Raw genomic sequence first — 13,843 nt, forward strand, 5'->3', positions numbered from 1 at the left:
TTATATATTTAAATGAAAATAAAATGCTCCTTCTGTTTTTGGAACATAAAGTATTTACAAAACAACAATATACTTATCTATAAAAAAAATCAAACTGGAAAAATCAAAAATCTGTACCATCTTGCATTACACACATCTTCTAATATACCTTGAGCTTGAAGTCAGGTCAAGCTTATGTAAAATGGATATAGTTTAATACAGTATTCCAGTGGAAGTTGGATAATTTCTATTCCAGATGGCGTTAATTACTGCAATTTATCAAAATTACAAGTTATATTATGTATGTTAACAAATATGTAACAGCAATTATAATATGTTCATTGCAAGATGGAAGAACAACCCATATAAAATTACAGAATGTGGTGATGAAAAAAAATGCTAGTTTTGCAAGATTGCCAATTCAAAGCAACTTTAGCAACTTACATTTTAACAATAAAGTGATTAAATATATAATCAGCCAAGGAGAGAAAACCCCTCAGAAAATGTTTTTATTGCACACATATCCTTATGCTTTTTTCTTTCTTGCAATTTTTTTTTTTTTTTTACTTGAAAAGTTAATCAAATTTTTAAAGTTACAGTGATTTCATATAATTTCATTTCCTGTTTAATTGGTGTTGACAAACCTCTTTTTGTTAAGCTGCAGCTCATAACATCTTGTATAAACATGTAGAAAATTATAGGCAGCGAAATGACGGCCAATGAAGAGCTGTTTGTTGTAGCCAATCAGAAACAATTAAACATGTGCCCAATCATGATCATGCTCAGTAATACAGTGGTACATCCTGCATATCACCAAATTTTGCACCAATACATACCTATCACACATGACTTTGTCACACTGATTAAACTCTATCAGCATTTAACAATCAACTGCTAAATTACATATCTTTATGCATGTTTGACATACCTTATTCATTACATAAATGTTAATCACAGAAACTCTACCCTGCAATCATAATCATTGTCTGACAATCTGATATTCTAGTGTCATCTTGGAGACAAACACATTTAACTTATCAGATTGACAAATCAATTTAATCTCATCATCATTATGACCAAATCATCTATTCAAGTATGTTTCAATTATTTTCAGTAATTAATTTTAGACAACATATGGAACAATTATATTGACTGGTGCATTTACAATTTACACCAGACTTGCAATAAATCTCTGAAAAAAGCCTTGTGGGAAATATTTTGAGGACATGAATCTTAACAGAGGTTTGCAATTGAAGATTTTTTTACATTTGATTTCAAAAATAATATTATTCACGCAAAAGTTTAATTTCCAAGTTTCTTTCGTAAAAAAAAATAATGAAAAAATAACTAAGCAATTTTCATGTTCATGATTTCTTTGAGAATGATCTTGGTTGTCAAAGGTTATTTAACACAGAAAAAACTTTTCCTTTTGGGCCGATTGGCCTCAGATACACATTCCATTTGACTTTCTTGCTAATCTGGGACAATTATTGTTGATTTAGCATAGATCAGAACTATTTCATTACAAACCATTTACTTCCAGTCAACTGGAGACAACAATCTAAGCACACCAAGTCATTCAAAGCAGGCTATGATACCCATGATAATCATAGCTTCAAAACAGGCAGAAAACAGATAGTGCCGTTCAACAAGTACATGAATTTATTCAGGTTTATTACAATTGGCACGGTTACTAGGGGAGAAAATGTGGGCATGTAAGGGGAGATAAGTGATAAAACCTTAATGAGGTAGAAATCATAATCTTGATTATTCAAAATTGTACAAGTTAATATCATGTATTCTTTTTTCATTGAGTCCATTTTCCCCTCATTTGCCCTCACATGTCCATTGCATCGATAAATAAATAATTGTTCTCTGATTATGTCGAAAAGTGAAATCGGGTGAGTTCTTGATTGTCCATGGTAACTTTATATACCGGGTATATATAGTCTAGAGACATAACATTGGAAATATTAAAACACTACAGTTTTAAATATAAAACAGTGTGTTTAGAGTTCTTAGCTGTATTGTTTGAGTTTTTAACATGTCATTTAACTATTTCTCTGTAGTACTGTACTGTGTACCTGTCAGTTTACAGCCCGAAAGATTAACTTTCTACTGTAACAAATAGATCTTCCTTTTTAACTTTAACACATAGAAACAGCGAGAATTCCATGTTCAAAACAAAACGTGTCACTTGAATGCCCCACACACGTGTATGGATGAAGACTAACTGGCAACAACATTTTAGCGATGTCTATACAGGTTTTATGAATACTTACTGTATGTCTATGATAAAGGTTACTAAATAACAGGCATGTTATCATTTCTAAGCATTTAATTGTGTGCTCTTGTCGGTATTTCCCATCTGCCACAAAACGAAAGTAGCGATCGAAAGCACCGTCCGCCATTTTGTGTACGCATGGTAAACAAACAGGCTAGCATAAAATGCCAAAATTCCGTGAAACATACATATTTAACCAATGTTTAATACTTCTGGTGCAAACATTTCTTCATAATTATGTAATTTCAATACTTACTTGACTTCAAAACGTAATTTGGCTATAGTAAGTTTCAGAAAAATACGAAACTAAAAGCAAGATGACTATAGTCTGTTTCAGAAAAAAACATCTAAAAATGGTCTCAAATAACGGCGCCCCCCCTAGGCCATTTACCCGCGCCCGGCGCCATCATTAGGGAAAATACGGTAGATCTTCCTTTTTAACTTGATAAACTGCATAAATGAAATAAACTATAGTTCAAATCAAACCAATGTAAAAATCTGTAAGCCATTGTCACTGCTCTAGGAGATCATTTTAAATTTTTTGTGTTTATGAATGATGAAAGTTAGTTCCCTGATAAGACAACCTCTCCCACAAACTCAGCCAGTTCTGTTGCCAACAGTGTACAGTAGTTGTCTTATAGCATCTACCCTGGCATGTCTGTACACTGAATTGTGTGTGGTTTACAAAACAAGGGATTTTCCAGCAACATGTAGATAGTGTATTGTGTTTTGAAAGTATACATACTTTCTATCTGAAATATCATTATCAACCAAGTTTGTGAACGAATGATGAGTTTGATGGACCTGAAAGGATAAGATAGGCTATACGGTTGTAATATGTAGTAAGGGGAGAAGCATCAGAGTTGTCGGGTGGGCTTTATAAAAGAACTGATATGTATTGAGGATAGATTTGTAGAGATGAGAGGGTGTGTGTACAGAGCTCTATATTACAGATGATAAGATGTCCACAAAGATGATACAAAATGTCCAGCTGGGCTATGTACGATGTAAATGCAAGTTCCTACTAAGCACTGATCGTACATCATTACAAAACCTCAATGCATCCAGCATTGGTAACAAACAGAGAAGCGCTGTATCTGTTGGATCACTGAACCATGACCGTATTGGGATAGCGTTATCTGTAAAAAGATAAAAGATATCTCCCTTAAATAAATAACCTAAAAGAAAAAAAATATTAAAGAGTTATCTCCCCCGCCAATGGAGATATCAAAGCTGAAGTAAGTTTGATTGTGGAGACTTATGTGTATGAAAAAAAACAGGAAAAACCTAAAAATAGCAAAAGGCACTACTAGACCATAAGAACAATGTGTCTATGAAGTTTCATGGAAATATCTCTGCTAGTTTTAGAGTTGTGCTCCGGAAACGACTCTTACACAAAAATCTACCATTTTCAGCAATGTTTCCATGGTTACAGAAAAAAGTACAAAAAGTGAAAACCTTACAATAGCAAAAGGCACTACTAGACCATAAGACTAATGTGCCTATGGAGTTCCGTGCATATATCTCAACCGGTTTTCCAGTTATGCTGCGGAAATGAACCTGGTACAAAAATATGAAATTTTCAGCAATGTTTCCATGGTTACGGAAAAAGTGCAAAAAATGAAAACCTAAAAATAGCAAAAGGCACTACTAGACCATAAGAACAATGTGTCTATGAAGTTTCATGGAAATATCTCTGCTGGTTTTAGAGTTGTGCTCCGGAAACGATTCTTACACAAAAATCTGCCATTTTCAGCAATGTTTCCATGGTTACAGAAAAAAGTACAAAAAGTTATCTCCCTTAAATAAATAACCTAAAAGAAAAAAATATTAAAGAGTTATCTCCCATGTAAAAATAAGTTATCTCCCTTGAGAAAATATATCGAAGTAAGTATCCCAGTTTATTTTCTTTCTGATTCAAGTTATTCTCAGTAATTTTTTTAACAAAATATTTTCCCTTTTTCCCAGTTAGTTTGATAATAAAAGTTTTCTTAACTGAGGTATTCAATCAATTAATTTTATACCTTGATAATTCCTATATGCCACCGGAGAATTGTCAAGAATAAATATACTGGAAAGGTCACTGCAGATATCACATAAATTCTTTGTGTAGCTGCCCTCTGCTAAATGACAGTGCTAAAAAACAAAACAAAAACATGATTGAAAGAACAATTAATTCATTTGTGTTTAATTGTCTTTTTCTTTCTCTTGATTATCAACTGCTGATAGTTATTTTGTAACGAAGTAAAACCTATATGTTTTATGATGGAATTCTTGTGAATATCAGATTATGGAACGTAATACTGTTACATAAATGATTGTAACAATGAAACTGACCACTGACTGTTTGTAACTTACCTGCCTATAATACCTGCGGCGTAGCATTCCTTTATTATTGTCAAGTTTATCTGCTACTGCTGCACCATATATCTCCATACTTGCTGTAAAAACCACCAGGTCATACCATTGGCTAACCTATTGAGAGAAGATAATGTCTCAATTATCAAGACAAAGTTTAGCAGGCATCTCAAAGTACAATTTAATGGAAATATTATTTATGTGAACAAGAAAGACATTTAGTAAAATTAAAATATTTCCCCTTAATAGTGAAATGAATTACAATTTCAAAGAATTTCATGACTTTCAACAAGTAATCATTGTAATGGACACCATTATATACATAGTACCCCACTTGCAACAAATCAAGAACACAGTTGCACAGTGTAAGAACATCTTGGGAGAAATTTTGATGTACTTTTTAGTTTATATTGGAAATCAGGGTCTCCCAAAATGTACATACCTTTTACAAGGCTATGATCAACCCTTCATAACTACTCTGAATGATTGAATCAATGTTGGTAATTTTTTGTCACTAGGGGACATCCAGGTAAATACAGACACTTTCTGATGAATACTATAAATACATGCTCATTGTGACAATCAACAGTTTGGTGTGTAAGATTAATTATAGTTATCGCCAAAATCCAAGTTTTGTTAGATGGAAGGTGTACTGCTGTTACTATTTTTAGCGATGATTTTGATTGGTTGGCATGCCAAAAATAAACCAAAATCCAGAATGTAGTGAAATATGCTGTCAAACAAAAATACGGCGGTTAACTACGGACACGTGTCGGGTAAATACGGCCATGCTACTAGATTCCTTGTTTCATATAAGAAAACTGATAAAACAGTTTTTTTAATGTTTCTCTACGCCCATGGGTCGATATATTTTGTCATTTTGTTATACAATGGTCAGTGATTGTACCGCAAATATTACATGTACAGTATATCATGGAAGCCCATGTTATAAATTACATATACATCTAGTACGGATATTTTTGCAACAAGATTTTGTGACGGTATAGCCAGATGTACATAATGTACATGTATAACATGATAAACATATAATGATATTGTTAAATCAATGCTTGTATTGAAATTGCTTCAAGAGAAATATTGGTCAAACTGCTACTTATTTATTCTTATCAGGTACTCTGTAAGAAGATGGACCGCATTTGGCAACTCGATCGCCCCTTATATCCGCCATGTGCTTTGGCGTAAAAGACATTGTGTAAAGATAAAGTATCAATGTGTATTCAAATGGTGATTTTTTGATATTTTATTTATTCTTTTTTTTTTTTAATTCTAAATGTAAAAAAAATCTGTAATTACATACCTCATTTCAATCATGAAACGATATTTAGAACGAACATATATATATGGATTTACATGTAACGTCAGGCAAGAATGTTTAACTTGGAACAAATTGTTATTCCAGATCCTGCCAAAAAATAGGATGATTAGAATTGAATATCTATTTTATATAACAGTGCAATCTTTTTTGTTTCTGGTTTTCAGCTTATTTACTTCTATTTTTGTTTTGTTCTGCAGTCGTTCATCTTTTAATATTTTCTTTTAATTTCTCTTTCAATGCAAAATCTTTTTTCCTTTAGCCATTAATTCCTCTGGTATCAACAGTCAATGTAATGAATTTGTCTGTCTTTCTTTCCATACTAAAGGGATTTGACCAAACGTAACGAATACAGATCTGCCAGTCATGTGACACTTAGGTAATCATTACAGGATAAAGTGGACACGGATGACTGAACACATGTCTGATCACAATTTGAAATTAAAGTGGTACCAATGCAAAATAAAGGATTTAAATAAACAATTAAACACATAATTTCTTGTTGAAATAGAAATAACTTCAACAGTTAATGTGACTTCAAAGGATGTATTTTATCATATATAAAGACAGGAATATGACATACAAAATGTACACGTATGTTTAAGTGTTAAGTAGGGCTTGATCAATATCGATATATCGATATGTATCGGTTTTCAGCAGTGTATCAAATATTGATATGCAAACGTGCTGTATATTGCTGTATCGTTTTAACAACTCACCTTACTGTTTTCGTTATTCTAAAACATCATTCAAGTAAGAGCATTTCAATCAATAGGAAGTGTTTAAGGCATCTGTGTCACCTAGATGGATTAGAAATGCCTATTCATAACTATGAATACGAATTGACAAAAATTAATTAACACAGGTGATAAACCAAATCAAATGTTTGGTAAATTTTTTTCCTGGTAATAGAATGTTTTATCAACATTGTCTTTTATTGTCACAATATTCAAAACACAACGGTGAAAAACAGGTCCACTATATTGTCAATACGTATCGTGTATTGTTTCAGTGTATTGTCAATATGTATCGTATCGTTTTAGATCATTCCAATACCCAGCCCTAGTGTTAAGTGTACATCTCTAAACAGAATTATCTAACGATGTTTTCTTTCCATTGAAATAGGGATCACCATACCTCTGAGTCTTATCAATTTAGACATTATGGGCAGAGTAAGATTTCAAAGTATAACAGGAAAATGTTGCAATGAAACCTTCAGTAACTGTGCTTTACTTATATCAAGTACAGATACATCGTCAGTATGCATGTACTTATCATACACTGCTACTACAGATACATCGTCAGTATGCATGTACTTATCATAAACTGCTACTACAGATACATCGTCAGTATGCATGTACTTATCATAAACTGCTACTACAGATACATCGTCAGTATGCATGTACTTATCATACACTGCTACTACAGATACATCGTCAGTATGCATGTACTTATCATACACTGCTACTAGATACATCGTCAGTATGCATGTACTATCATACACTGCTACTACAGATACATCGTCAGTATGCATGTACTTATCATACACTGCTACTACAGATACATCGTCAGTATGCATGTACTTATCATAAACTGCTACTACAGATACATCGTCAGTATGCATGTACTTATCATACTCTGCTACTACAGATACATCGTCAGTATGCATGTACTTATCATACACTGCTACTACAGATACATCGTCAGTATGCATGTATATCATGCTACTTATCGTCATAGCATGCTATCATACACTGCTATACAGATACATCGTCAGTATGCATGTACTTATCATACACTGCTACTACAGAGATACATCGTCAGTATGCATGTACTTATCATACACTGCTACTACAGATACATCGTCAGTATGCATGTACTTATCATACACTGCTACTACAGATACATCGTCAGTATGCATGTACTTATCATACACTGCTACTACAGATACATCGTCAGTATGCATGTACTTATCATACACTGCTACTACAGATACATCGTCAGTATGCATGTACTTATCATACACTGCTACTAAATACATGCATACACTTCTACAATCATCTACTACAGATACATCGTCAGTATGCATGTACTTATCATACACTGCTACTACAGATACATCGTCAGTATGCATGTACTTATCATACACTGCTACTACAGATACATCGTCAGTATGCATGTACTTATCATACACTGCTACTACAGATACATCGTCAGTATGCATGTACTTATCATACACTGCTACTACAGATACATCGTCAGTATGCATGTACTTATCATACACTGCTACTACAGATACATCGTCAGTATGCATGTACTTATCATACACTGCTACTACAGATACATCGTCAGTATGCATGTACTTATCATACACTGCTACTACAGATACATCGTCAGTATGCATGTACTTATCATACACTGCTACTACAGATACATCGTCAGTATGCATGTACTTATCATACACTGCTACAGCTACTACAGATACATCGTCAGTATGTATGTACTTATCATACACTGCTACTGTAGTAGGATAATTACTGAAACTTTATGACCACAGGAAACTATAAATGATACTTAAAGTATCCAATTAATAATTATTTCATAATTAAACAAATTATACGTGAAGGATATCATATATGCATATTTTCATACATGTACGGGTAAAAATGAAACAAAAAGCAATCCAGTGTCCATACAGAAACTGATTTACAGGAGTGATTTCTATTAAAGGCCCACTACCTTTCCGAAACTGTTTTTGATTTTTAAAATGGGAATGTAAAACGAGATTAATAATTTTGTCGAGTGGCAAAAGTTATTAACTTAACGTTAATACTACACTTATTATCACCTCCTAAACAATTTAATTAAAATAAATAAAATGTTAATTTTCATAACGCGGGTCGTCTTATGTTTTCCCCGTCGTCCTAAATACCGCGCGGTAGTTGACTATCACTGCGGCAGACGGTAAAACAGCGATATGACTCTCCATTGTTATCATATATTACGCAGGAAATTTTGCATATGTTTGGTGTTGTAACCTCATCTTAGGCCATCTGTATATATTTTCTGAGGTAATTAATGTTTTTAAGAAATCTTTATATTTTGCTCCGGAAAGGTAGTGGGCCTTTAATGTTTTGGAAATTGATAACTGTATATCAAACATGTATATTCAATATCGACATGCAAAAAATGTTCAGGTAAACTATATCTAAAACTATTGTATGTACATACACTTATACAGAGATTATTTTAAGATCTTTTGATTGATATATATATAGGTATAAAAGACATTGCTAGTATGTTAGCATTATTCAAAACAGATGGGTGTTGTATCAAACAGGTAATTTAGTTGTGATTAAGTGTACGTAACTCAGATTTGAAAATGATGTCATGTTTATGGAAAACAACGGTGGACGATTTCAGAAGCAATGGAGAAAATAAAAAAAATATCATGGAAACTATGAATCTTTTACAGTATATATTGTAGTACTCACACAGTATTTCTGAGAAAACTTAGTATTGGCACTGTTTTTAACTGATAAAAATCAAAACAACTGTTCCTGTTAATTGATCAATTATGAACTGTCCGTATTTACCCAACTAATACAAATTATGGCGGAATATCACGGACCCTTCCGACACTTGTTCTTCGAAATTAACTAAACCGTGATGCATTTCTGTAACGGGAAATAAATAGATAGCAACATTAAAACTATGAAAGAAAGTGTAAGTATTTGCTTTTTAACGATAACTGAAGCGTATTGATATATCGATTCGTGGCTTAGTTTCGTGTATCGTTTCCGAAAATCAAGTTTCCTGGAATGCATCGCAATGCCCTCGCACGACGTCACACATTATTATACTCGCCATGGCTATTTTTAGACTTTTGGATAAACCAGATACCAGACAAAAACGAAGACAAACACCACAACTTTCATATCAATCTACATCTAGCATGAACGAAGCTTGATTTAATTTGAATATAATGATTTATATGCATATTTTAAAGAACTGTCCGCATTTACCCGGATTTCCCCTATATAAAGTTTGACCAATCAGAGGCCCCATTTCATCACTATGGGCACGATTCATTGCAATGAGTGATTTCAAAATAATTGGTACAAAAGCCTGTAATTGGGCATCCCTTAAAATTTTAACTTAAAACCCCCATTTTCCAATTTTCAATGAATTGCAGACGAAAATTTGAAAACAGGAAGTTGGCCCAATGACAATCTTCCCAAGAACCCAAGCAAAAACAATGTGTCCCCCCACTTCGTTTGGGGGACATAATTACTCAATATATGACTTACAATTTCTAAGAAATAATCCACATGTGGTCTCTTATGTACGAAAAACCTTACAGGATGTCGGTCAATATTAACCTGTAACAGATTAACAGAATTGAAAAATTATGCTCCAAACCAAAGTCACAAATGAAACAACAATGTTAACTGCTAGTAGAAATTCATAATATCCATCGTCCATGAGAAAGAACAAATCTTCCAAAGACCTTACTGTTGCTTTGGACAATCAAAGTCTGCCAGTGCTTAATTGATTTTTAAAACAAAAGAAAACAGTATATAAACAGCATCTTAGTGTGACATTCATCTAAGTGTGACATTCATTAATTTTCTAAAATGATAAATCTACTTTCATTTTCAATTTCATTCTTGTATTTTATAACAATGTTAATTACATGGTTAAAATAGCACAGGTATAAACATCTTATTCCTAGTAATAACTAAAAGCTAATTAAATATGTATTAGTACTTATACAATATACACCCAATATTAACGGTATTATAGTATGGTAATTACACAATACAATTACAATAACTTAGTACTACTTACTTTAAGGACAAAATCAGGAGGTGTTCCAGGTTTAACTGTAGGCTTTAATACTCCATCATGGTGAGAATGTATCAATGTTTCATCTAGATCCAGTACTAATGTTTTCCTTTTTAGCATACCTAAAGCATAACAAGTACACTCCAAAATATACCATTACCTTAGAATTATATAATGAACAAATCATACGCTATATAAAGTATTTTAAACAGACTTAAGACATTCTGAAAAATATCAAAGTGAAATCAACTAAAGTTCGTTAGTTTTTGTAGTAATAATTCATAACAAAAGTTATATAATATAAAGCCAGGTGTCAACACTAGCAGTAACCTGGCAGCCCAGAACTGCCCGAAAAAAATTGGACTGCCAGAATGTCAAAGTGCAATAGCCCTGCAGGCTGCCTGTTAAATTTCAGACATGTGCATCTTTAGTTGAGGAAGGAAACATGTATGCTTTAAATTCAAGATCTGCAAATTCAGTACCAAACTTCACTAGCTATATAGAGTGCAGAAAATTGAATATAGAAGTTCAAATTTTCCCCGGGGGAGAATCACCCGGACCCCTACATTATACATGTATACTGCTCACGCCTTTGGTGCTTGTATATATCCGCGGGTCCCCACAACAGAATCAGGGCTGCCTTTGGATAACAACATGGCAGCCCTCTGGTCAGCTAAGGTGAAAAAGTTAGTGTCTATACCCCTGATAGCCATTGTGTATAAACTACCCATAGAAACCTGTACCTGTAAATGTAGCTATTCTTTTTTTTTTTGAGTAAAGCTATTTTTCAGGATGTATCATATCAATATATCATCGAGTCATACTTACTAAGTCTATGCTTTGATAAAGGTGATAATGGAATAACTTCATATCTGACTGTTTGATGTTGTATAACCTGCAAAATAAAACGTAAAAATTATACTGTCACTTTTACTAAGCCCCCCCCCCCCCCAAAAAAAAAAAAAATATGTATGTTTCAGGTACCCCTACCTACCCTAGTTTTTACTTCCAACCCTAGCTATTTTATCACACTTTTTCAAAACAAAAATGTTGCGAGTGAAGTTTTAAATTACTTTGTAATGCAGTAATAAAGCCACTCAACCCCTCCCCCACCCCTCCTAAAACATGAAATAAAAAAAATCTCGACCGACCTACCCTATTTTTTTCAGTCAAGTCACCTGAAACATGCGTATAATTCTTTTTGGTCTTAACAGTCACCCACATATTTCTAAAGTAAGTCTGCCTGGTATATTGGTTTAGTGTGATCAACTTGCAAAATCCTAATTCAATTTTTAATTTGTGGCAGCACTTTTCTATGACTTTATTACAGTATGTGTGCAAAATGCAAAACATCTGGGTTTTTTTTCATTTCATTTGTTTTCAATGAAAGCTAGATTACTTTTGATCATCTTCCTTTTGTAACAGGCATAAGTAGAGTGCCGCCAGCCAGGCTCAAACCACCACCTCATATTTATTGGTCCACCGCTCTACCGACTGAGCTATAGGGAAATTCACTCTAACGCGAAGCTAGAATGTGACCGTATCACTATGTACAATTAAAACCTGCTACACTACCCCCCCTTTCAAATGTGTTCACCCCAACACACCGACAAACCCAAGTTAAATCTATCTCCACAAGCCTCTCAATCTCGAATAGCTTTCGCTTGGAGTTGTCTACGGCACCAAATGTAACAGGGCGTGAGTAGTGTGCCACAAGCCCGGCTTGAACCCATGATCCCAAACTTACTGGTCCGCCGCTCTACCGACAGAGCTAAAGGGAAATTCCCCCTAGTGCAAAGCTAGAAGGAGACCGTATCACTATGTACAATTAAAACCTGCTAAACTTTCGATGCCTCAAATGAAACGCAAGGAAAAAAATAAAAATGCTTACAAGACTAATTAATAGAAAATATTTGATATAATTTGATAGAAATTAAATTATCTTAATAAAATAGCTTTTTAATTCCAACAGATAAAAATGAAATTTGTTATAATTATTAAGCCTACAAATTTATTAATTGAGTTTATGCTATAACAATAAAAATGTTCATGCACTGTCATGTTAATTGCATTTAACATATACTCATTACACTAGAATAAAAGCTTGTGTATAACAAACATAGTAAAAAGTAATGACACACCACATTGGTTTTGTATGTCAACACTCTTGACATAATTTATATTCCCATTCAAACAGAAACATATATGTTTCTCTGGTTACATGTTTCTTGTTTACTTACTACAAGCACAAATATTCTTTCAAATAATTGATTAACAAAATAAATCTGTCTATGGATATTTAACAATATGCTGTTAGACTTTTAATTGGTTTCAGATAGCAGACAGTCACCTATCGGATTAAAGGAAGTTGAAAGAATCCACAAACTTCACGGGTGAATGACCTTGCGGTTCCGATATTTAGGTCACGTGTGTGCTTATTAATTAGTTATATATGCTACCTCTACGTGCGTTGCATGACAAACCATCATCAGTTAAAATTGGATGGAACACTATACTTGAATGTAAACAAATCTTAACGAAGTCATATCAAATGAATTACTAGGTCAAATCTAGTTTAAATATTTAAATAAGCGGGCACGTGCTTGTTTTGTTTCAAAATATTTACAACTGGGCCACGACCAAAACAGCTTTAAGCAACTGTATGTTCAGACGTTACTACCCGTTTAAAGTATGTGATTGGGCGACATTAACAAACAGCATGTCTTTATTTAGCAATGATAACAACATAACCCAGTTAAAATGTGTGTCACTCACCGTCCTGGCCTGTCTTTTGAAGCAGTAGCAAACGAAACTCCAGATCTTAGCAGCCAGCAAAAAGAAACCGCGTAATCCCATAACAAAGTACTTGATCATGAGTGTTGATGATTTTATCAAGACGCCGTAGTTCACTTATTATGTCCTCAAAGGTCTTTAATTTTATGAATAAACAACAAGTTGCAGGTAACTGTCAACTTGCTTTTATCTGCAAGGCGCCATTGAATTCCCACAATTCTCTACCGTGCGAAAATATCCATATATCG

The 13,843-nt window shown here is 33.5% G+C and overlaps 1 protein-coding gene across 1 annotated transcript; it reads right to left on the reverse strand.

Moving 5' to 3' along the window:
• Positions 1-2,145: 2,145 nt before the first annotated feature.
• Positions 2,146-13,811, reverse strand: LOC138320527 (CTD nuclear envelope phosphatase 1-like). Its single transcript, XM_069263549.1, has 7 exons — positions 13,578-13,811; positions 11,631-11,697; positions 10,806-10,924; positions 10,265-10,336; positions 4,622-4,738; positions 4,288-4,399; positions 2,146-3,402 (listed from the first exon to the last, which is right to left on the reverse strand). Exons 1-7 carry the CDS (start codon positions 13,674-13,676, stop codon positions 3,260-3,262), a joined length of 729 nt encoding a protein of 242 aa, XP_069119650.1. The 5' UTR covers positions 13,677-13,811; the 3' UTR covers positions 2,146-3,259.
• Between the last annotated feature and the right edge of the window lie 32 nt (positions 13,812-13,843).

Source organism: Argopecten irradians, chromosome 1, assembly GCF_041381155.1.
Source record: "Argopecten irradians isolate NY chromosome 1, Ai_NY, whole genome shotgun sequence".
Lineage (NCBI taxonomy): Eukaryota > Metazoa > Mollusca > Bivalvia > Pectinida > Pectinidae > Argopecten > Argopecten irradians.

Coding starts and splice junctions, on each gene's coding strand:
- LOC138320527 (XM_069263549.1), bottom strand. CDS start 13,676: ATGATCAAGTACTTTGTTATGGGATTACGCGGTTTCTTTTTGCTGGCT. Junction 10,925..11,630: donor TTTATCAAAGCATAGACTTA/GTAAGTATGACT, acceptor GTTATGCTTTAG/GTATGCTAAAAAGGAAAACA. Junction 10,337..10,805: donor CTCCTGATTTTGTCCTTAAA/GTAAGTAGTACT, acceptor AATCTGTTACAG/GTTAATATTGACCGACATCC.